This window comes from Camelus bactrianus, chromosome 27 (assembly GCF_048773025.1).
Source record: "Camelus bactrianus isolate YW-2024 breed Bactrian camel chromosome 27, ASM4877302v1, whole genome shotgun sequence".
Lineage (NCBI taxonomy): Eukaryota > Metazoa > Chordata > Mammalia > Artiodactyla > Camelidae > Camelus > Camelus bactrianus.
This window is the reverse complement of record NC_133565.1, coordinates 14,275,782-14,299,289: the sequence shown is the minus strand read 5'-3', so window position 1 is coordinate 14,299,289 and position 23,508 is coordinate 14,275,782. Positions and strand designations below refer to the sequence as shown.

Genomic DNA, 23,508 nt, shown 5'->3' with positions numbered 1-23,508 from the left:
CACAGGACTCCCATGGGTCCTTTGGTTTGTGAATTTGGCCTCGTCACAGACGCTATGCTGCAGGTCTTTCCAGACCTACTTTGTGAGTGTGTGAAAGTCTCGGTGCGGGCCCGAAGTCCTCGGGGTCCCCCCAGCCCTCGGGTCTCCCTCTGTCTGGAAGGAGATAAGGAGCAGACTGACGTCACAGCCCAAGGCCACTGCTGCCCAGCCACCTGGACTCCTGCACAGAGTGGGTCACAGTTCTGGATCTCAGGCTCTCGGGCCAGACAGGACACAGCCAGTGTGGCTGAGAAAGAGAAGCGGGCTGCCTGTGGCACCCACTGTCCAGAAAGGGGGCATCCGTTCTGTCTGGTGAAGGCTCTGCTCACCTGATGCCCAGACACCCCACCCAGCGCTAAGGAGGAACTTCTACTCTCCCTGCATGGCCCCCAGGGGACTGATTTAAGGGCACCTTGTGCCCAGTATACCTGGCTCTTTGAGGATCCTAAAGATGGTGCTTCAGGGTGACCTGGCCCACTTCCTGGCCAGGCCCAGTGTCAGGCAGGGCCCCCTTGCTCCCGACAGAAGCTGGGACACGGAGCAGGTGTGTCTCCGGTAAATCCCTAGGGGCACTTTCCTCCCTCATGGTGGGAGTTCCAGGGGAGAAGGGAAAGCGGGAACAGAGGCAGGGAGGGAGAAAGTGGGGGCTGCCGAGGATGGACCCAGGGGCCTGGCAGGGGACCTGGGCTGGAATATAGGGGGCAGGCTGGCAGAGGGGATAGACGGGGAGTAGGAGGGGCTGGGAGAGGGCCGCATGCACACGCACACAGACACACAAACACGGATGGCAGGCCTTCCTCAACGAGGCGTGCCCACAGAACTCGGGGCCACAGGCCCCACTTCTAGGAGGGAGGCTGGGGTCTCCCAGCAGTGGACTTCGTGACTCCCTGAATGATGCCATGGGAGGGACAGGGGGACTTGTTTAGAAGGGAGCGTTAAGTGGGCCATCCTGGGCCTATCTGCAAACTAACGCATTGTGCTTTGGGTGTAATGACACTGAAAACAGAAAAAATGCTCATGCAGGACTAACTCAGATGTTGGCAGACGTTTCCAGGGGCTCCGGGGTTACCCAGCTGCGGGGCCCATGCGGCCAGCCCTCCTGCCAACCCGCCTGCCTGCAGCCCAGGAAGTGGGGGACACTGGCCGGGACCTGCCCCATCCAACAGAGGTGGTTCCAGGGTGGCGGACAGACAGCTGCCATCCCTGTTCCCTGCACCAAGCCACATGCGAGCTCGGCAGAGGCTGCCCAGGGCCAAGCGCGGACTCACAATTCCGTTCTGCACGCTGAAGCCCAGCTGGTACTTGAGGTCCGGCCGCTTGATGAGGACGGTGGTGACGGGAGGACAGCTGACGATGTTGAGCTTCACCTGCGTCTGGTTCTTCAGTCCCTGCAGAGCACAGAACAGGAGTCACAGGTGGGTCTCAGAAGACCTTGCAGGCTCGGGTTGCAGGGGGACCGAACCCAGGCAGGCAGGCCCCTCTGTGCACGAGTACGTGCATCTCCCCGACCGGGTGCAGGGGTGCTGGGCATCCCAGGTGGCCGCAGCTCACCGCGCTCTGGTGCGCCCTTAGACCTGGGCAAAACCACGCTGCCCCGGGGGCTAGAAGCCAGGCCCCAAGCGCCACTGTGCACAACTGATGGGCCAGAACTCAGGGCCCTCGCCACGCTGCGTGCAAGAGGACTTCCTGTTTGGAAGGACTGTGGGGTCACTTTCCTCAAAACAAGCATCCTCCCGTGATGGTCTCGTGTGCTGCTGGCGGGGCGAGGACCGGGAGCCGCCGGCTCAGCGGAAGTCTGCCAACAGGGGCTCTGGTGTCTGCACCGAGACAGGCCACCTGGAGCCAAGGGCGACCCTGGACCCCAGAGGACAGCGGATGCTGCAGGCCACGGTTCTGGGGTCGGGTGGGACGAGAAGAGCGGCCTAAACCGAACGACGCTACGGCTGCCGCAAAGCTCCTCTGCTCAGGCGCGCGCGCAGATGCGCACGCGCACATACGTGCACGGCCACGCATGCGCGCACAGCCCATCAGAGCCCAGGTGAAGACTGAGAGCTGCCTCCCTCAGAGGGAGGGGCCTGGCCGGCTAAGCCTCTGGCACCTCTGATTGAGGCCTCTTTCATGTCTGTATGTCTGCTAAACGGTACCCCCTGGGTCACCAGGTCCAGGAGCCAGCTCTTGGGGCCTTCTGGCCTCAGGAGCGCCCTCCATCTGTCAGGTGACAGGGAGGAGGGGGGCGCATCCTCCTTCAGCAAGACCACAGCGGGGGCTGCGGGCGCGGACGAGCCGCGGGACAACTCCCCGCAGGCAGAGGTGTCTGCATACCCCGGAAAGAGCAAAGGCACTGCAGTGCTGAGGCCTCCGGTCACGGCTGCCTGATCCTTCCGCCCGGGACTCTCTCAGACCCGCAGTGGGCCCCGGTCCCACCAGTTTGTGTCCCCTCTGCGTGACCCTCTCTGGGGACAGGCCGCTCAGCACCTCCCAAAGCTGTACGCTCACGGGTAAGCAGGTCAGAGCAGCCGCCCAGCTCAGATCCGTGCAAGGTGACCCAAACCTCCACGTTTGCCTAGGAGGTGAGGCTGTCACCTGTGAAAGTTCCAGGTAAGGCAGGACAAGTTGGTCACCCGAGATCTATGGGTCCTCGGCGCTTGCCTGGGGTCCATGTGGCTCAGGACTGGGCTAAGTGAAAGCAAACATCCTACCCCCCCCCGTCCCCCCACCAGGGGGCAGCCCAGGCCTGTCTCTGACATCAGTGATGCTGACAGTGTCTGGCTCAGAGTCACTGGGTGGGTCTCCCTGGACCGGGCTTCCTCCTGGGTCAGCCAGGATGACCACACAGCAGGGATAAAGCCAGGCAGGGCCCCGGGCACCCACCTTGATGATGCCCTGGCAGGTGGCAAGGGGCAGCCCCACCAGGCTGGTGCCATTGATGGACATGATCTGGTCCCCAATGCTCAGCTTCCCCGAGCGGGCAGCCGGGCCGCCGTTCATCATGTTGGCCAGGATCACGGTGGGCAGGATGGAGCCCCAGCCGGACTCCACCACCACCACGCCCAGGATCTCCCCCTTGTGCTTCTCCAGCTGCAGCTGCAAGGATATCAGGAAAGTAAGAGGTGCCCAAATGGGGGGCAGGGGCCAGGGCCTCAGTCAAGCACCCACAGAAGGACCAGCCTGACCCTGCCTTTGGAACTGAGGCTGCTCTTCCTCCTGGCCTCCCAAGCCTACCTGGGACCCGTCCATCATCCTGGGCACTGAGAGCACAGTCTCCCACCCCTCCCCATGTGGCATCGACTCCCCCAGCTCTAAGCTGGGCTCCAGTGTGCCTGTCTGCTCCCCTCACCCTCCCCAAACCCATGGAGGCCAGAGGAATGTTCTCTGAGTCCAGACTCCAACCCTGCTGGGCCTTCTGCTCTCATTTAGGAAAGTCCTTCACTTTATCTCTGTCTCCAGGGTCACTGTTTGGAAGCTGTCTGTCATTCATTCAGCAACAAGCCAACTCACTTACCCCTCAAGGACTCAGGGTGCAGGCCACCCCCAGGGATTGGCTCCTCTGTCTCAGGAGAACTTTCTAAAGACCCCTGAGCAGTCCCACTGGAACCGCAAAGGCCTCCAGTACTGGGGGCTTTGAAACTTCCCTGGGCAGACTGCCCAAGGTCCCCATTTCAAAGATGCTTTCCAGAAGCATTTCGGGGCCGGGGCGGGGAGGAGCATTGAACATCCGTCTAATAGCAGCATTAAGAGGCGCATTTTCAAGGTCATTAGGACTGAGTGTAATCAGCTTCTTTGTTACAAGGACACCTCATTTCACACAAACATGCTCCCTGCAAAGGCAGGAGTGGGATGGACCCAGGGCCACACTTCAGGCTGTGGGAAGGAAGGACTGCGCGTGGCTGTGGAGGCCCACCCACCTGTCCCCTCCCCACTCCCCGCTCCCCCCGCATCGCACTCTCAAGCTGAGTGGGGAGCCCCACCCTCACCTCCTTGCAGTTCTCTGAGTTGGAGAAGTGGATGAGGTCGTCGTTGTACATCTCCTGCGTGTTGATGATGTCACTGTACTCCTTCTGGCTCAGGTCCTCGGGGTTGATGCCATTGGCCCGCAAGAACTCCTGGTAGGCCACACTGAAGGCCTGGCCAATGGACTGGGCGATCAGCTGGGCCTGCGGGGAGGGGCGCCCACTGGAGACCAGCCCGGCCCAGAGAGGAGGGGCCGCGGTGGGGCTGGGTGCCAATGCAGAGGCAGCCTGCACAGGGCCCTTCCCTGCCTGGGTGGCCGTGGCCCTGGTCTCGCGAGAGCTGTCTCCCACCCACATCCCACTGTGGGTCTCCGTGCGGAGAGCCCTTCTGCTGCCTGGGGGGCCTGGTGACCCTGGCGGCCCTGACCTGAGCTGCTTTAAGTCCCAGGCATTCTAAGACAGAGCACGGTTTCGAATAAAGTCTGGGGTAACTGAATTCTTCGCTAATGATCAGCTTCATTGCTTTCATAGGTAACTGTGTTGTATTTTCTTCCCACCCATCTTATTCCACAGACTTTAGGTGTGTTCTTTGGGGAGCATCGCACTTTGAGGTGCTCTCTGTCCACCCGATATTTATTTCTCCAAAGCAACAGGACTCAGTTTGACTGGGGAGGCAGGGGTGTGGCTGGCCTCTCTCCCAGGGAGGTGTGGCTGGGCTGGGCTCAGGCCGACAAGAAGCATGGGACCTTGGGGACACAGCACAGAGCAAATCATGGAGCAGATCACTTCCTTCTATTCAACGGGACCACTTCCATGGACTTCGTGGAGTCTCTGACGCCGCAGAGACCTGGACCCGGAGCAGTCACTGCGAGAGCTTGCATGCCACCTGCTGGCGTGCAGATAAAGGCCAGTGGGAGGCGAGGGCCAGGGACCCAGCACCCGGGACACGTCACGCGCACGCTGGCAGCTGGGCAGTGGGAGCAGTGGGGCCCTCAGTGACCCCTCTGCCCACGGCCGGGCCCCACCCCCAGCCACAGGCTGCAGGAGCCCCAGGTCTAGTCTACTCCCTGCTGCCACCTCCCTCCCCACTGCCAAAAAGGAGACTCGGCATGGGCACCCCCAGCAAACCGCGGGTCCTGTTGACCCAAAAACAGGTGGAATTGAGGGATTTGGCCTAAATCCCATTCTCTACATGCTGCACAATTCACAGGCTGCAAATGAGTAAGTCTTTGCCTCAAAGCAGGCTGGGCCAGATAACAGAAGCAGAGCCCGGAGGGAGCCGACTCTAGGTGGGACAGGCCTCCCAAACTGAGCCCCCAGTGGTCTGCGGACAGGAAGCCAGTGTTCCCTCGCCAGGACCAGGACGGTGACTGGGAGCAGCGTTCTGGCGGTTTGGCAGCTGGGCTCAGAGCTAGGACAAGCCGGAGGCGCGGAGCCCCTAGACCACCAGGTGGCGCTAACGGCCCAGATGTGTTGGAGCCCAGGCGATGGGAGCCCAGTGAGGGCGAGTCCTGGAGACTGCCTGGCCTAGGCTCAAGCCAAGCTGGGGATCGGGGCTCCTAGGAGGAGGCTGGTCCCATGATGTTGGGTGGATGGTGGAAGGTGAAGGCCTGGACCTGCCCTGCCCCACTGGGGTCTCACACCGGCTGCCCCCAGGCCTCCGGGTGGATCTCACCCTGACTGAGGTCCCCGGGCTGGGTAGGGTGGTGTAAGAGTATTGCTCTGTTCACCCCATCACTCCCCTAAGACCCTCCTTGAGCTCTGCCTGGATAGCCCCCACCACCTCATCCTGGGGGTAGTGAGGCCATCCACAGCAGGGCTTCTGGGAACCTCAGCATCTTACCAGCTGCTGGCTGCGATCTCCCATCCCCCCGTCCACTTTGAGTGCCTGCATCCCTCCCACCTGAGCTGGGGCAGCTCCAGAGGGCTCTCTAGGGGGCTGGGACTCCCCAGCTCTGCAGGTCACAGCCAGCTGTGAACCCAGAAAGATGGGGAGCGTGCACAGGGGCTTCACCCAGGGGCTGGCACTGGAGGCTAGCACTCAGAGCTGGCCTCCTGCAGGTAGGTGAAGGCAGGAAGGGGAGGTTGCCCTGCCCCCAGCACTTTTTAGTGGCTCATCAACCCTGGCTTTCACTTTACATACAGACATTCCCCCCATGCTGGGTCTCTGAGACTTCAAGCCATTAGCCACACAAAAATGCCTACGCTGACGTCCACAGATATCTGCATAATGGTGAAAGGAACATGTGCATGCACTAGTGGGTCTCTATTTAAATTCCCTTCCCTATAAAGGTGTCATTGCTTCAAAGCCCTTGTAGTTGACTTCAATTTAGCAAAAAAGATCACCACCCCCACCCACCAGCCCACTCAAACGGGGGGAAAACACTGGGACCCTTCCCCGCTGTGCCAGGTCCCTGACACACCCTCGAGTCCCTTAGTGAAAGAGAACGCCCTTTCCAAGCATCCGTGGAGAGAGAATTTTAAAAAACTCTACTCTGGCAACAACCACAAGAACGGCTCAGCCCTTGCCTCCCAGGGTGTCCCTAAGACCTGCAGGGGGTCGGGGGGGAGTGCAGCCCAGAGACCCCGCTCACCTCTTGCCCCTGCCCCTCCTTTCCTCCCTCTTCCAGGCTGAGAAAGATACTTTCATCCCGTTCAAGGGAGTCAAAGGGTTTAATGGTCTCAGCAAATCTGTGGTATTTTAAACTTCAGAATTACAGTTGACCCTCGTACCAAACGGGGGTGAGGGGCACTCACTCGCCCTCTGCACAGTCCAAACGAATCTGTGTATGAATGACAGTCGGTCCTCCAGATGCACGGTTTCTCCGAATCCGCGGTCCAGGACCCACAGATTTAACCAACTCAGATCGTGCGGTGCTGTAGCATCTACTCTTGACAAAGGTCTGCGTGTCAGTGGACCCGCTCAGTTCAAACCCGTGCTGTCCAAGGGTCCACTCTATTTTCCAACTTGTTATGACCTGAAATGGCCACCAGCAAAAGCAACCCTGGGGCCTGAGGGTGTGCATCTTAAAAGGGCCGCTTCATTTGGGGAGACACAAAGGGTTTGTTAAAGGATCTTGCCTTAGAACGCCCTTGGTATATTTATCAATGGTTCGATGTATAAACAGCTCCTGAAGAATTTATTTCGTGAAGCTGAGTTCACGGTCTCTGCATACTCAAGCGGGTTAGAAAACTCGCTGCTTCCATTGGACGCGTCGGCGCACAGGACCGCCCCCTGATACACGGTTTCCAAGGCGCCTGGGAACCCGGAGCCCCGCAAGACTGGGGCGGGGGAGGGGAACAACCTGTCCGCGCGTTTACTTACATCCTCAGACTCGAACACGTGGCAGATCATCTTATACTGCTTCTTCCCCTCCTGGGCCCCGGGGGTGGTCTCGATGCAGTCCTGAGAGGCTGACCGCGGCATGCGGCGTCTAGCCATCAGCACCACGATGTTCCCGATGTCCGCGATGTAGGAGATGGTGCGCAGGGCGTGGTCCATCATGGTCTCCTGTCAGGAAAGGCATGAGAGGGCTCTGGGTTACAAAGAAGAGCACCCGAATTCGGGGGACTCTCAACCTCGACACCCTTGCGGTTTGGGGCTGGACCACTCTGTATCGGGAAGGGCTGACCCCGCACTGTAGGATGGTTAACAGCATCCCTGGCCTCTACTCACTAGATGCCAGCAGCATCTCCTCCTTCCCCAGTTGTGACAAGATCTCCAGCTACAGCCAAATGTCCCCTGAGGGACAAGGCCCCCAGGGTAGAGAACTTAGGTGAACAGAGCATTTTAGGGTGGTGACTCACAGTCAAGGTGATCAGACTTCACCTTGGCCGCACAGTTTCCAAAATGACACTGGTGGGGGTGTGATGCTGGGGAGGAGTACTGGGACCCATGGGAGGAGGGGCAGCAGCTGGCCACGTCCCCACATGCTCAGAGGCTGCCTGTGGCTCTGGACACGGGTCCCCTTCCTGCGAGGCGGGCACCCAGCCCAGACCTCCTGCCAAACAGAGGAGGAAGGCTTCAGAGCCAGTGTTTCCCACGGCTGAGTTTTCCCCAGGGAGCCCAAGCAGCCTGGGCCGGGTCAGGGGCCCCTGAGGCTGCTCGCCTGACTCTGATCGATGTGTCTGTGCAGCCTCTGACATGCCTCAGGCCTGGGAGGCCCATTCCTCTCCATAGCCTTTGTCGTCTGACAGGAGTCTTCCCTGAGCATCCTGCCTGTGACCCCCACCCAAGTGGGCTGCACACAAAGGCTCTGAGAATCTCATCAGTTTGTCTTTCATGCCTTTGTTCTCTCTCCACAAAGGAAAAGCTGGCACTTCTGCAACTTCTGAAGCCTTTTTCTTCTTCCCTGAATTCACTTCTGCAGCAGATCCTGCTCCGTATTTGCCCTCCTGGAGCGGCTCTGTTCTTCAAAAGAGGAGGTAGGGTGATTCACAATCAGCAGAGCCCTTTGGGAAGGGACACTGGGGCGGCACGCCAGCATCTCTTGACTTCTGGCCACTTTCAGAAACACCTGTATCGATCTGTCGGTGTCAGAACTGTGCTCCTCCCCCAGTTCGGAGCTCAGGTCCGCGGCGGAGCCGTCTTCCTCACTGGCGGAGCCTGCCATCCTCTCCCCGGCCCTGACTGGCCACGTTTCCCACTTCTGTTCCCACCTCTCCAGTCCTTCTGCGAATGTTTTTTATTTTATCGTCAAACCAAGTTCCTGCCATGACTCTCCTCCAGTCCATCCTCAACAGTGCCCCAGTGCAGGTGTCAGACTCTGTGTGGCTGGACAAGTCGCCCCAAGCCCCGCGGCCAGATCACCAGACCACAGCTCACAGAAGCTTCCTGACCTCCCACCTCTCCTTCTCCTCACTCTCGGTGACCCCAGAGCCTGTAGGGGCCAGTGCTTGGTCAGTCCATCTTTAGGGAGTGCTGTGCCCCCCACCTTCGCTAACCCTTTTTAACCTTCCCTCTCCCCAAGGCCAGCTCTGAGGGTCCCCGTGTGTTTAGATGAGGGAATCTGGCCTCCATGACTCAGGGATGCCATCATGTCCTCCTGAGCACACAGGTGGCCGGGTTGGTCTCATCTGCCCAGTAGGATGGTGGGCTCCTCGGGAGCAGGGCACATCTGCTTCCCCCACCAGCCCTGACTTCCCGCAGCATGGCAGAGGCTCCCCAGAAGCCAAGCACCGTGGGCAATGACTCAGGCACCAGCTGGTCTCCAGCAAGAAAAGTCATCAACGTTTCCATCATGGAGAACGAACGATTGCCCCAGATCCGTTCCCTGACAGTGTGCGCAAACACCCCATGTTCTCGCTCTCTCTTCCTCAACTCTTCAGCTAAGGGGGCTGGGACCCCAACTATCCTGGGGCTTTTCTTACCAGCTCACAAGAGAGCTGCTCCCTGCAAAGCAAATGCAGCACGAGGCCACCGGCTCTCACCCCATCTACAGGCTTGGCGGAGGGGGTGGGTGGGCACGGGAGGGAGAGGCAGGCTCTCCCTGCTGGCTGGGGAGATGCCTCTCCTGGGGGATGAGGACTCCCCACTTGGGGGACCCCAGCCGTGCTAATGCACAGAAATATGGGGAGGAGGAGGAGATGAACAAAGACTGAGCGAGACTCTGGGCAGCAGACCATGTCACCAATTGCCAAAGTGAGGAGAGATTGTTAAGAGACTGGGCAGCTGGATGGGACAGAGCGACCAGAAACTAAACCAAAAGTCCGAGAGCTTTCTACTGGAAAACAGGAAATGACAACCTCCTTTAAATACCTCGGCCAAGCAGAGGTGAGGTTGGATCAGAGCATTGGGAGGACTCTTGAAGATGATTCTTAAAGACCACCAGTGTGGCCCCCAGAAAGACAATAACCAGCTTGCCTCCTGCCCGGGAGTCTGCTGCAGATGCGGAGTCCGCGAGATGTTGCTGGTCGAGGGCCCTGTGCTGCTGGTCTGGGAGGTTGTCCCTGCTCTGCCCTCCCCCTGCCTGGCACCTTCGGCCAACCCCGTGGCTGTGTACCTGAGCCCAAGGTGGCCTCTGGCCTCCCAGGACGTCCGGCCCACTGGAGATCGGGGGAGCATCTCCTCCCCACCCAGATCCAAGTTGTTAGCCGCACGTCCCTGGGATGGCCCGAACAGAGGGGAAACTCCGAGGTCTCCTGCTCCGTGGCTGTGGAACATTCCTGCCCACAGAGACCTGGGAAGCCATGGGCACCTACAGCAGCCACTGGAGGGTCCTGCACGGTCTCCAGGGTAAGAGCTGTGACCTGGGGGTGCAAAGTTTGAGGACAGAGAGCAGCGAGGCAGGGGCCCTGGAGGAGAGGGCACTAGATGGCAACAGAGCCCCACCCCTTGGGGATGGGAAGACGCCAGGAGGTCCAAGGTCGCTGTGATGCACAGCTGAGCAGGGCCCACAGCTAGGACTCCCACAGAGACTCTGAAGACTGACACGGAGAAAGCAGGGCTGCAGGAAAAGCACAGCAGGGCAAAGAGCAGACACAGACGGTCAGAACTGCAGCCCAGCCCTGCAGCCCAGCCCTGCTGTGTTCCCAGGAGGTGGGCACCAGCCACAAGATGCTGGTCCCAGCACGGCTGCATTTCAACGTAACCACGATGCTGCGTGCGGCCGGCAGGAGGGAAAGTCCATTGTGCTAAGGACTGATCTCAGACGGGCAGACAAAGGAAATCGTAGCCTCTGGCTCTGTCCACTCTCGTGAGCTGATGCCCTGTCCTTGGTGATGGCTTTAATGTCAGGCCCTGTTTAGACACCAAAGACCTGGAAGGAGTGAAGGGCGGGCCGACAGGGAGGGGCTGGCTGGTGTGAGCCCTGCATGGAGCCTCCTCGTGTACCCCCTGCAGGGCCCAGTGTGAGGCTCTCCTGGAGAGTCAACGGGGCTCCGAGATGTTCGGGAACTTGTCCGAGGCCTCGAGCCCACAGGGGTGGCCCAGTTCCCCCTCCCAGGCCCCCGGTCCTGCCGCTGGGTTGCAGCACTTGCTGGAGCATTGGTGAGAGGGGGCCCAACACCGCCTTTGGAAAGACCTGCCTGCAGGTGGCCCTCGGCCCCTCTGGGGACTTGGATTTCAGGAGGGTGTCCGCCACCTGACCTGCTAAGAGTAGCTCGGCACACCTGAGACATTAGGGCAGGCAGCGCGGCCCAGCCTGAACCCCTGCTCGCTGTCAGGAGTCTGGAACGTGGATACCTGGCAGGAGAGGTGTGTGACCAAGTCCAGCAAAGATCTTGGGCGCCGATGCTCTCCAAGCACCCCTGGTGGCCCGCACTTCACACAAGCTGTCACAGCTCGTTGCTGGATGCACAGTTCAGTGCATCCCTCCCGACCTCCCCGGGAGAGGACTCGTGTTTCCTGGGGCTAAGCCCCACACATCTGCTCCTTCGCTGGTTTTGCTTCGTATCCTGTGGTCGGAGCAAGGCACAGCCTGGGAGGCCTCTTCTCAACTGATTGCCCTTGGGGTGGTCCCGGGGGACCCCGGCAGGTGGGGAGGTGAGGGCTGGGGGCCAGAGGAGTGGGAGGGAGGAGCAAGTGTAGACGGTTTGCCCACGAAACATCAGGAAACGAAGTGTGAGTCTGAGAAGTCCTACTCCTGACCCAGTCAGGTGGCTTCCTGCCGTCCCGCCCAGTGCACGGCCCTGGTGCAGAGGTTAGCAGGACACAAAGACCAGTGGGACAAGGCACAGGCTGGACACGGGGATGGACCCATAGGAGGAAGGGCAGTGCCCACGGTGGGATGTCCCCGAGGGCGGGCAGGCAGCAGGGTGCTGGGAGTGGGCTGTGGCAGGAGGTGGCTCCTCTGTCCCCCAGATGTCAGGTCTTCCTGCCCACAAGGCCCGGGGGCGGGGGGTGACAGCCAGCGCATCTGCCACCTGAGAGCCCTCTTCTGCGGCTCTCAGCAGCCCAGTGATAGGCACTGTCTACACCAGGAGAGAACAAGCAAAAAAAGCCCCTCAGGTGTTGGGAGCCGCGGTCTAGACTGTGGGATGGCTGACTCGGCGGTGCTGGTCTTGAACAGGTCATACAGATAAGAACTCCCAGACTAGAAATACATATATTGTCCAGCTCTGTCCATGTCGAGGGCCCAGGGTCGATGACACCCCAGCAACAAGGGGCACAGCCAGCACCCAGGTCTCATTTCTGCATGTCACACCCGCTAAAATGAACCGCAGTCCTGGAAGAAATGGCTGGTTCCAGGTCTGGGGCAGGGCAAGGTCAAGGAAACTTCAGAACATCTTATGGTCTCAGGAAGCAGGGATGTGTTCAGAGACAGAAATTAGGACACCAGGATGACACAAGAGCCAGTGGGAGGGTCCCTGGCCAGATCCGGGATAATCCGAGCACCCAAACAAATAAGGATGGTAAGATATTATAATACAAGTTAAAAAAAAATCCATGGGTTCACAGTGAAAAGAAAGAGAGAAAGAGAGAGGAAAAACAAAAAGAAGATCTTCTTCACAGAAGCACATTAGATAAGTAGGAAGCGTGACAATTAGAAAATCACCATTTTGCATTTGCAACATCGTAGTCAACCATGACGAGATCCTCGCTGGATGCTAATGCCACTGGGCAAAGGGCGCCGGGGGACTGGGTGCCCCGGTGTTGCCACACGGATCCACTTGCCGACGGCAAATAAGGGAGGGGCTGTCACCCCAGCATCTGGCTATCCTCATCCATCCCCTCCCCACTGTTCCGAGGGCCACCCCACTTCCTGCGCCGGCCCCTCCCTCCATCCCACCAGGGCCAGGGCTCCCCTCCACCCTCTCCCGGGTTCACAGTCCTCTCTATCTGGCTCCTGTGTCGGCTTCCCTGTCTCCCCACAACAGCAGGCTCCCTGCAGAATCAAGGTCAGACACGAGCTGGGCACACAGTCTATATCTCAGGACCCCTTTCTGTTGGGGGCCGAAGGCCACCCAGGATTCCTCCTTCCAGCTCCACTCCCCAGCCTGGCACGCAGGGGCTTCGAGAGGGCTGTTCTAGAATCCCACGGGTGAGTGCACAACTCCCGCCCTCGCCTCTCCTGCATCGCATCCCCGTGGCAGCATCAGTCACCGACTGCACACCCGCCCCGGACAGCCAGCCCCCATGGCTCCCCCTCTGCCCCACAGCAGGGTCTGGGGTGACTGTCCTCGGGGACAGCCTTCTCATCCCCGCCACAGGGAGTCCAGCGGCTGGACCTGGCTCTCCGGGAGTCCCCGACCCGATTTTAAACAGCCGGCTCTCAGCACTCACCTGTGTGTCCGCATTTAACACCTTGATCCTCTGGGTGGAGATGAAGAGGTCCACTTCGGTCAGAGTCTGGGCATCACCCTCAGAGTTCTAAGGAAGGATGGTGGAGACTGTTACAGACCTTTTAAGAAACTAATTCAGACAAAGGCCTGACAGTCGTACCGAGGACCCTGAGCGCCCCTAGAGGGAAGAGCTCCTCCGGCAGGAGCAGCCATGGGAGTCTAAGTGCAGGCCTCCTCCCAGCGCATCCGCAGCTGAGCGAGTTCTCCAGGCAGCCGGCACAGGGCAGGGCGAGGAGCGAGGGGACCGCCTCCGGGAGGCTGAGCACCAAGCGGGTCTGTGTCACAGCATCCAAAGCATCCAAAGACCCTTGACCCCCTGAGATTCCGGCCTGCCTGCCCACCCTTCCTGAACACGGCGAACACACGGGTCTGTGTGCGGGAACTCCCTTTCTAGGACTGGGGATTCCGAGTCTCCCCAGGAGGAGGGAAGACATTTTCAAAGAAGGGGGATTAGAATATTTGCATCTCCTTCTGGTTTAAAGTCACAGCCGTAGATCGGGAGTTCAGGATTTGCAGATACAGACTACTGTATATAAAACAGGCAAACAACGAAATCCTACTGCATAGCACAGGGAACTCTATTCAATACCTAGTGACAGCCTACAATGGAAAAGAATGTGAAAAGGAACATGTATGTGTGTATAGCTGAATCACGATGCTGCACACTTGAAACTAACACAACATTGTAAACTGACTACACTGCAGTAAAAAAATAAAATAAAAAAAATAAGTCACAGTCATGTCAACCCACTGGCAGCACTGGACCCACTCTTCCAAAAACCCTGAAAACAAGGCCTTGATCTGACCAGGCACTGCCCTCACAGGACACTGGAGAAGCTGTCTCACAAATGCCCCTTCTGTCATCTCCCGAGGATACCCATCATATGGCCGCTAGTTATGTATGAAGGAATGTTCTGGAAGCTGAGGGCACTACTCAGGGTCTGCCCCAAACCAGGACAGCCTTTCATAGGTTTCTACACCTGTGGGAATGCTAATGACCCCTGCACACGGACGATGAGATACAGGTTCTCTGGTTCTTCCACTGAGGTGAAGAATTCTCTGTGGTCACTCAGGGGCCCAGAGTAGTCTACCTTCCACTTCACAGGAGCAGAAGTCGTGATTTAATTCCTCGCTAGGAAATCTGAAATCAAACCCCCTTGCTGACCATTCCTCAGGAATTCTGAGTCACAGAGAGGCCCTCTACTGCAATGACAAATATGGATTTTCAGTTTTCAAGGGTAAAGGTCTTTGGGGCCCTCAGCCCACCACAGGGGGACATGGCTTTTAACTGACTATAAACAGAAGAGAGTCCAAACTAATGCAGCTGAAAGTCTGCAGGACATTGGAGAAACTTCTTTCTTCTCTGTTCTTAAAAATCTAGTTAAGAATATGGAAAGGAATATATGTATGTGCATGTATGACTGAAACATTATGCTGTACACCAGAAATTGACACAACATTGTCAACTGCCTATACGTCAATAAAAAAGAATGCAAAAAAAAAAATCGGGTTACAGTCTCCATCCACAAGCTTTTCAAGGTTATTTTCTGGAATTATGGCTCAAAACCTTCTTTCCAAAAGGCAGGTCCGGCCAGAAGTAAAACAACAGTTGCAGGTGGACCCTGGTTTTAGTGACAGTTTGGGGGGACACGTAAGCCTGTGATACACTTGACAGGAGAAGAGGGAGCAAGCTTGGGGGTGACTGGGCTCCAGGTGGGGGTCAATGGAGAGACTGAAGCCTGCTCAGTAACAGGGAATGGAGAGGCCATCCCATCATACTCCCTGCGGGAAGAAGGGAGGGGGGCCTCAGACAACAGGACGGCTTGCACATCTATAGATGGGGACCACAGCCCCAGTCACCAGTAAGTCCGTGGCGGGAGGACACTGCTGACTCAGGGAGACCTTCTAGTCATCATCGGCCTGCCCGGCTGTGGGCCTGCCCAGCTGCGGGCCAACCAGAAAAGGGGCCTTTGGCAATGACCCTGAGCACCTTCCTGCCTGAGAGAAAGAACAATCCTTCCTGGAGGTAATAGGCTGGCCTCTGCCAGCCGCTGAGGCTGTCTTGCCTGCGCCGGCCCCCTCTGGGCTCTCCAGACTGCAGACCCGAGGAGCAGGCTGTGGTCCACCCTGACCGTCCTGCAAATATCACAGGGAGAGAGGGCTGGCCGCAGGGGGAAGGGAGACCCCAGACAAAGTTCTCTGGCCGCATTGCCAGAATGCGGTGTTCCTGGCGGGGGCAAAGAACTAACTCTCTCGCTGTTAAATCAACAAGCCAGGGCAGAGTCAGTGCCCTCCAACACCGAGCATTTGCTATTTCCCACCTTGAGAGGATAGTCAGAATATGGCCAGTATTTACCAAATGATCAGGCTGAGGAGCCAATCACTGAAGGTCAACTTGAGATTTTTAAGTCTGCTCCAGAAACTTCTCAATAGAGAGAGCATCTCCCGGGCAAACTGAACATCTCATCAACCTGATTCAGTAAATTAAACTTCATGCGTCTTTAAATGTCACAACCATGTAATTAATTCTGTACAGGGGGCCTCGGGAAGAAATGAGTCACATGGTCCTAGCAAATGCCACATTTAAGAATGTCTACTCGAAACAGCAACATCATGACAATAACATGCTCTCTAGCTCACAGACACGCAAAAAGAGAAAAATGCAAAAGGGCAACTATTAAATTCTTCTGTAAGGGGGTGGTAAAAACAACAAAAGGTGTCGTGATTGCATTCGGAAGTCTAGCACCTACCCAGGGAGGAGAAAAACACTCACTAGCCACAGCATTTCTGTTCCCAGGGGACTCCCCTTCCGCCCTCCTCCCTCCCCCACTGCACTGGATGAGCCAGAGAAAGACAAGCGAACCCCACACTCTACACACCGCTTTTTTCTTGATTTTAGCAGCCTTTTGCATCCTCTGAGCAGCGTGGAAGAGAAAAGAAAAACAAGTGGGCAAGAAGCGAAGGATGAGCTGTTTCAGTCTTGTAGGCAAGACCCCTGTGGAAGTCCTGCGGGAAGCCCTGCGGGAAGCGCTGCACCCCCTCACCCCCACCACGGGAGCCTGCGTGAAAATTCCTGATAACCACTGGGTCCGCGCGTGGGAGCCCCTGGGGGCCGGATAAGAGGGCAGACCCTGGGACTAAGCGAGCATCAGGGCTGGGGGCTGGGGGCTGGGGACTTGGCAGGGGACAGTCAGGGCTCTGTGCTGCCCCTGGATGCTTTCTTCTGTCCTGACCACAGCACTGGGCTCCTTCCTGGAGCCCCTTTCCTCAGACGAGGAGGTCAGAGTATGGTGAGGATGGGGAGGAGCTGGCATCCCTTCTCACCCCACAGGGGCGGGTGTCCACAGACCCCGTTTTGCCCAGAGGGCACCTCTGCAGGCCACTGCACCCCTCCCCCCGACCCCACTGGCTTTGCTGACTTGGCCCCTCCTTCCCTTTTCCGGGCTCCACCCACTCACCACCAAAACCAGGTGATCCCACAGGCTTGTTCTCCCGTCCGAGGCCAAGTCTCCCTTCGCCTTGCCAGGCACCACAGACATTTCTGCTCTCCGTGCCAAGGGCTTTGGGGTCAGAGCTGGACAGAGGGCCTGTGCCGAGTCGCCCTCCCCTCCCTAGAGCTCCCTGAAGCAAACCAGGGCGCTCCTGGGCCACCCGTACCTTGACCCGGCTGACGGCCTCCTGTGCCTGCATCATTCGAATGTTTTTGGAAGGATTCCGTTCGGAGAGCAGCTGGGTGGACCCCAGGTAGTTGGCAGCAAAGATGATCCCATCAATGAGGTCTTCTGGTTCACAGGGGCCTGGAACTGAAGACGGCAACAATTATCAGCTCCCTGGACGACAGAGGAACGAGGCGGTGGAGGAGGCAGAACCATGGCCTCGTGGTCGTCGTCTGCAGCCAGCGGTCGGAGGTGGGTCTCCCGCCCTGGTTCCTCCATGGGGCACCGTGCAAGTAACTGCACTAAATCGACACCCAGGCCAGGAAACCCCGCACCCGCGGTGTCAGGGGGACAAGTCTGGCATCCCAGGCAGCAGTCACTCAAGGCACCTGAGCCTTCAAGGGGACACCACATGCTGCAATCCCAGAGGCACCCTTTCCCGGATATCCCCACGCCTGCCCCAGAGCCCTCGGTCGTCAGGACAGTAATGGGAGACTGCTCACTACCCTCCACCCACTTGGCTTCTGCACTGCAGGGCTCTGGCGTGCCCGCAGCCTTCCCACGAGGCCTGTGGGGCCCCTCCCCTTCAGTACAGCCCAGGTCCAGGCTGGGGAATGTGGTCCCGGTTCGACCTGCTGTCCGAGGCCAGAGCTGTCAACAGCCTGACCTGGAAGGTTCCATCTTGGCGCTGTTTACTACGGGAACCACTGGCCTCAGGTGGCTTTGGAGGACCCAAACGGGCTAGTGCACCGGAAGAACTGAATTTTAACATTGTATTGCAATCCGAAGTCATATGCACAGAAGCAGCCAGGTGTGGCTAGGGGCTCCTGGACTGCACGGGCAGCTCGAGGTGACAGTCAGCCAGCCTCTTCTGCAAAAGGCCAGATGGAGGAGACCTTTGGCTCTGCAGTGTACCTCTGCATTTGTAGCATGAAAGCAGGCCTGCCTGTGCCCCAGCAATGCTTGGGACACAAGATCAGGTGCCAGGGGAATCTGGCCCCCAGTCCACAGTCTGCCAACCTGCAGGACATCACTCAGCCTCTCTCTCACTGCCCACCTCCAGCCAGAGCCCTTTTCTTGGACACCTTGGCCTTGGCTCTTGGGCGTCCTTCCATCCTGAACTGGCCTGCCCAGAGCCCCTCCAGTGTCCACAGAGCTGGCTGTGCCATGGATCCCCCCGCCCTCAGGACCAGCAGCCTCCTGCCAACCCAACCCTCAGCCAGGGTTCCGTGGTCTCACTTCCAACCCACCCTGTTTCTGAGACTGTCCACTCATCCACCTTGGACACCCCACCCACCAGCTCAGTACCACCTGCCCCAGACCTCTGACCCCGTGCCACCACATCCTATCTGTCTGCCCTAGGGATTCGGCAAAACTGCAACGACGTTTCCTTGGACCCTGAGGCTGGAAACACCATCCCTCCTCCCCACCTAGTAAGGCAGTGGTTCCATTACAAATTCATGGCCTTCAGCGCCCACAGAACTCCTTGGCAACCCTGACGGGCTCCTCTGGGAAGCTCTCCCTCTGCCCTCTGTGCAGGCTATTTTATTCCTTTCTCCAGCCCCTTGAACTTCTGGCTGCCTCTCCCGGTCTGTCCTTGACAGAGCATCACCTGCTCCCAAATATGCCAGTGCCCCCGTGTGGTGGGCGTCTGTCCAGCCCCTCTTTGGCATTCCCTGGAGGCAATGAGGTCCCTACCTGGGGTCTAAGGATCACCTGAGACCCCATCCCTCTCACTCTGGGATCCCATGTCTCCCACTGTGCACTAAACCAAGTCCCATCTCAGGTCTCCCCATGGCTTTGAAATATCCTCCAGTCTCCCCAGGCAGAGTCAAACTCTCCTTCACCACAGTCCTGCCTGCAGTGGGCTCCCCCACTCTCCTCCCTCTGGAAGCTCAGTGTCTACAAAGATCTGCCTGTCTGTGTCCACACTCCCTCCTCAGCCCATCCCAGCCTGGCTACTGTCACCACCGCTCGTGGACACCACAGTGCACACAGGGCAGCTGGGTTTCTATGTCCATAGATTTGCAAAGGACATGGTAGCAGTCTGAACCCCAGCCCCATACCCTCAACACCCACCTGTGGCTCCCCTGGAAGGGCCCAAAGGGACGTCCATCTCAACACGCCCAAAGCAAACCCTGACCCTTCTCCACGCCAACCTGGGTACCTCCCCAGCCCTGATCTCAGAGCAACCTGGCCACCCACCCAGCGAGGCCAGTCTTCACCCCATATCCATCCCCTCCCAAGTCCTGTCCATTTCACCACTAAACTGAACTGGAGTCTGTCCACTTTCCCCAGTTGTGCCACCACCATCATCCCATTCTCCCTGGTCAGTGACAACCATCTTCAACCAGCCCATGTGAATCACAGTGGACTGCGTGTCTGTGTCCCCTGATCCCCAATTCGTATGTTAAATCCCAACCCCCACTGTGACAGGTAGTAAGACTTGGGGTCTTGGAGAGGTGATTAGGCCACGAAGGTGGAGCCCTCCTGAGTGGGATCAGTGCCCTAATCAGAGAGATCCCAGACAGCACCCTTGCCCCCTTCTGCCAGGTTAGGACAGAGAAGACAGCCGTCTGCAGCTCAGGAGAGGGCCCTCACCAGACGCAGCCGTGCTGGCCCCTGAGCTGGCTTCCAGCTTCTAGAACCGTGAGTAACACTTTTCTGTTGTTTATGTGCCACCTAGAATGTGGTGCTTTGTCTCAGCTGCCAGGGTAGAGACGGGGATCTGCTGCCCACAGGCTGCTCTCCATGGTGCTGAGAGGGACTTGAGACCAGAAACATGATCCTTCTTCCTCCCCTGCTTGAAGCCTCTAAGGGCCTACCACTGCTTTCAGGACTGGAGCCCCAAAACCCAGGGTTCTGGGTCCAACGTACATGCCCGTGGGGGTGGGAAAAGTCTCACTGGCCTCTGTCACCCCAATGTCAGCAGAGCCCTAGAGATGGGGGTCCCAGCTCCTGCCTGCATCCCCACTCCAGTTGCCCGGGCACTGCAAGCTGGGGATGCCTGGAAAGATACCTGTACATTACACTTTCATTCGAACAAGCTTCAGCTCCATGGACCTTAGACTCAAGCTCCAAAATCAGTCCCAGCCTGTGCCCTTTAGCCTGAAGGGCCACATCCAGGGTTCACACAGCAGACAGACCTACATGCCAGGACACTGCAGATGCAAAAAGCAACAACCATCTCTTCACACCAGAACCACAGCACTTGCACAGAAGTCGATTCTATGATGTGCTTTAGAACGTGGCGAAATATTCTGAAGATTCAAAGAAAACTAACATAAGTAACAACGGGCCCTGGCAGGTCCCAACTCAGGAATGCCCCAGGTCAGCTCCTGTCCTGACAGCACAGATCTGGGGGGCCCCAGACATCATGACACCACTTCCCTGGAACCCCCATTCTCCCCATTGACTCTGACATCCTCCCCAGCTGTGCCCAGAGGATACAGCCCCTCCCCCTGGTGCTTCCTCCAGGAATCTCTGATAACACTTGTGGATGCCTCAACTAGACCCTCAGGGAACTGGACCCAAGGCACTGACCCCTCAGCCCCTCCAGAGCCCTGTCGCCCGGTCTGTGCAGGTCACAGATGCTGTCCCCCACAAATGGACACTTGGTGACTCCCACAGCATGCTGGTGGACTTTCCACAAGTCTTAGCCCCATCTCTGCCATCCGTGTCTGGAGGAAAGGAGCATGAACTGGGAGGAAGGGGTGCCTTTCCAGAGCCTTGCTCCAGTGGGGAAGATGTGAGCCTAAGTCTGCAGGGTAAGCACAGCCCCTCAATATGGCCTCCCCACCGCCACTCTGTTCTGGGGGAAAGTGCAGGTGGTCCCAGAAGCCCTGGAGTAACCGCCCATCCCACACTCTCAGCCAGTCCTCAGCAAGTGTCCCCATGCCATGTCCATGGGGCGGGGGTTCACGTGGCACTCTGTGGCCCCCATCCCTGGGGATGAGGGGTCAGCCTTCTGAGACCTCTGTCTCCTAATGCCCCCTTGCCCGTTCCCCAGGGTGACCTTGGTCAGCTCCCGGACCTCCCCAAGGTTCACGCTCCTGTCTCGCTCCATGTCCCAGAGGAGGTTTATTAAAGGCTGGCCCATCTCCCCACCGGATCTGGGGCCCATCTCCTCACCGGATCTGGGGCCCACCTTGGGGCACAGACTGCTGTTGTGAAGGATGCCCCATCCCAGGCAGTAGAGTTCACCACTCGCACCCACAGACACCTCCCTGGGAAGAGGCCAGGGGAGGACTAGGGGCTTTGTTGCAACCCCAGCAGATACCCATCTCCGCAGGGGTTCCTGTCACTCTTACCTTGCTCTTTCTTCAAATGGAAAACACCTCATACAACAGTGTCTCAAGCATCCCACCCGCCTAGACACACATTAGGAAGCAGAGAGGAGCGGCCGATGAGGGCGCGCAGATTTCAGCATCTCAGACACAGTCCTCAACTCCAATCACGACATGCAGAGCAAGGATCAAACAGCCTCCTTCTAAGACTGAAGTGGCTGGCCCTGCGTGTTTGAGAATAAATTGTTTTTCTTTTGCTAGACTCTTGAACCAACCCTAAGCCACCAGAGGGAGACAGGACAACAAAAAACAGAGAGAGCTTTAAGGGAGATTCTCTCTCCTCAGAGTGATTTCTCCTATTAATTTCCTTTCTATGGCCTAGTATGTACACATGTGTATCAGAACATCTCTGCGCAGCTTGGACAAGAAGAATAAGGTGCTCAGTGTCTTCCCTGCTCGAGGAAGCCTTCATCTGAGGCACCCACTGGAGAAACAGGGCAGAGGTGGGAGTCCCCCAGAGCCATGCCTAGGAGCTCCCCACCGCCACCTGGGGGGTGATTATCTGGAAGGGGGGTGGTCAACAGAGGCTTCCAAACAGTGGCTTGGCCCCAGATGGTCTCACTCACCTGTGCCTGAATCTCCCCAGGGTCCTGGAGGGGACCGCTGGGGGAGGGGGCAGAGCACAGACATGGACAGTGGTGTAGGTGTGAGTCTGAAGGCCATGGAGAGCAGCCTGCACCTTGACACCCCAGACCCCTGTGCAACATCTGTTCCATCCAATCCTCCTCAAGTCCATGAAGCAGACCTCAGTGTCCTCATTTGACAAATAAGAACAGTCTATGTGGGGTCAAATCATTTTGCCCAAGGTCACCATCACTGATTCAGGCACAAAGCATTTCTAAGCTCTTGTACATGAGGACCTATGCTGTGACAGGAGACAGGGAGCTCACAGGCCAAAGGTCCCACAGTCACAAAATAAAGGTATCAGGGTGCCTTTGCCTTTGCACATGGTGAAAGGCATGAACGAAACACCCAGTGCCCAATGAGATGCAGCAGGAAAGGAACTGGGATGGCTGCCCTTTGAGCGGATACATGGAGAATGAAAGGAAATCAACAAGCTGTAGATGGGAAGGAGGAGCAAGCTTCCCAAGCTGCAGCAAGAGCAGGTGCAAAGGCCCTGGGGTGGCAGGAAGAAGTGCAAACCGCCTGGGATTGGGCGGCCAGTTAGGACTACTCGAGGCTGCAGAGCAGATGCCGGTGGGAATGTGAGCATCCTGGGGCCCTACTCAGGACTGTCACTTAACAGGGTATTGGTCAGGGAAGGAGCCCAGCCTCTCTGCCTTTAGTAGGTAACTCAGGCTGTGGAGAGGCAAACCGCAGAGGGGAAGGAGGGAGGCTACTGCAGGGTCCTGGCAAGTGAGGGATGATGATGACGACGATGATGGTGTGGAACAGGATGATGGTAAAGAGACAGACAGTGACAGACTGACTCACCAAAGAGGTTCAAGCTACAGGACATGGAAGGGGGGCTGGAGGAGGAAGAGGAGGGCTGCGACTCACTGTGGAGGGGCCCTGGGAGAGGGCTGAGCTCAGGGTGGGGATTCTGGGCAGGTCTAGTGGCAGGAGCCCAGAGTACCCCCAAAAGCTCAGAAGGCAGTGGGACTCGGGAGTCCCAGGGAACTGCGTGTCGGTACCAAGTGGAGCCACATGGGGGAAAGAATCATCGGGGGGGGGGGCGCTAGGTGGGGCTGGGCTCTGCCAGCTCCAGTGCTCTCCATCCAGGCGGTGGAAGGAGAAGCGGCAAGAAAGGCAGACAGACAGAAGGTGGAGGGAGTCCAGGAAAGGAAGGGCCTTAGAAAGGGAGGTGTGCCTGGCTGCGCCTGGGGCTGGTGGGAGGAGGAAAGGCGCCCAGGTGCTTGTTGAGCAGAGGGATAAGGAAGCTGGCAGTGACCTTGGAGCACTGACCCTGCACAGAGGGCTTCAGGAGCATGAGGGATGATGAGGAAGGAGGCAGCTGGTCCCAAATGCCAGTTGGGAAGACGAAGAAGAGGCAGTGGTGACATGGATGGATGCAGGACCAGACGCTGGGTTTGGAAGGCAGTGGGAGGGGGAGTGGAAGACACAGGGGAGAAATGATGTTAGATGGACCGGCTGGGGCTCCAAAGAGCAGAGGGGGACCTGGCCGCCACTGGGAGGTGGAGCCGCAGCCCTGATTCGGAGAGACGGGGAGCAGGAGCACGGAGGCCACGTCCAGGCCACACCCAGACCAGTGGAAGAGCTGCCCTGGGAGGGGTA

At 58.1% G+C, this 23,508-nt stretch overlaps 1 protein-coding gene across 3 annotated transcripts in view; it reads right to left on the bottom strand.

The window, feature by feature from the left end:
* APBA2 (amyloid beta precursor protein binding family A member 2) overlaps positions 1 to 23,508 on the bottom strand; it is a 176,563-nt gene that overhangs the window by 5,555 nt on the left and 147,500 nt on the right. For all 3 annotated transcript variants that reach the window (XM_074353929.1, XM_074353928.1, XM_074353930.1), the window contains 6 exons: positions 16,929 to 17,074; positions 13,213 to 13,299; positions 7,315 to 7,500; positions 4,014 to 4,193; positions 2,911 to 3,123; positions 1,308 to 1,427 (listed from right to left, as the gene is read on the bottom strand). In XM_074353929.1, coding sequence (XP_074210030.1) covers positions 1,308 to 1,427; positions 2,911 to 3,123; positions 4,014 to 4,193; positions 7,315 to 7,500; positions 13,213 to 13,299; positions 16,929 to 17,074 — 932 coding nt within the window. The remainder of the gene's footprint in view (positions 1 to 1,307; positions 1,428 to 2,910; positions 3,124 to 4,013; positions 4,194 to 7,314; positions 7,501 to 13,212; positions 13,300 to 16,928; positions 17,075 to 23,508) is intronic.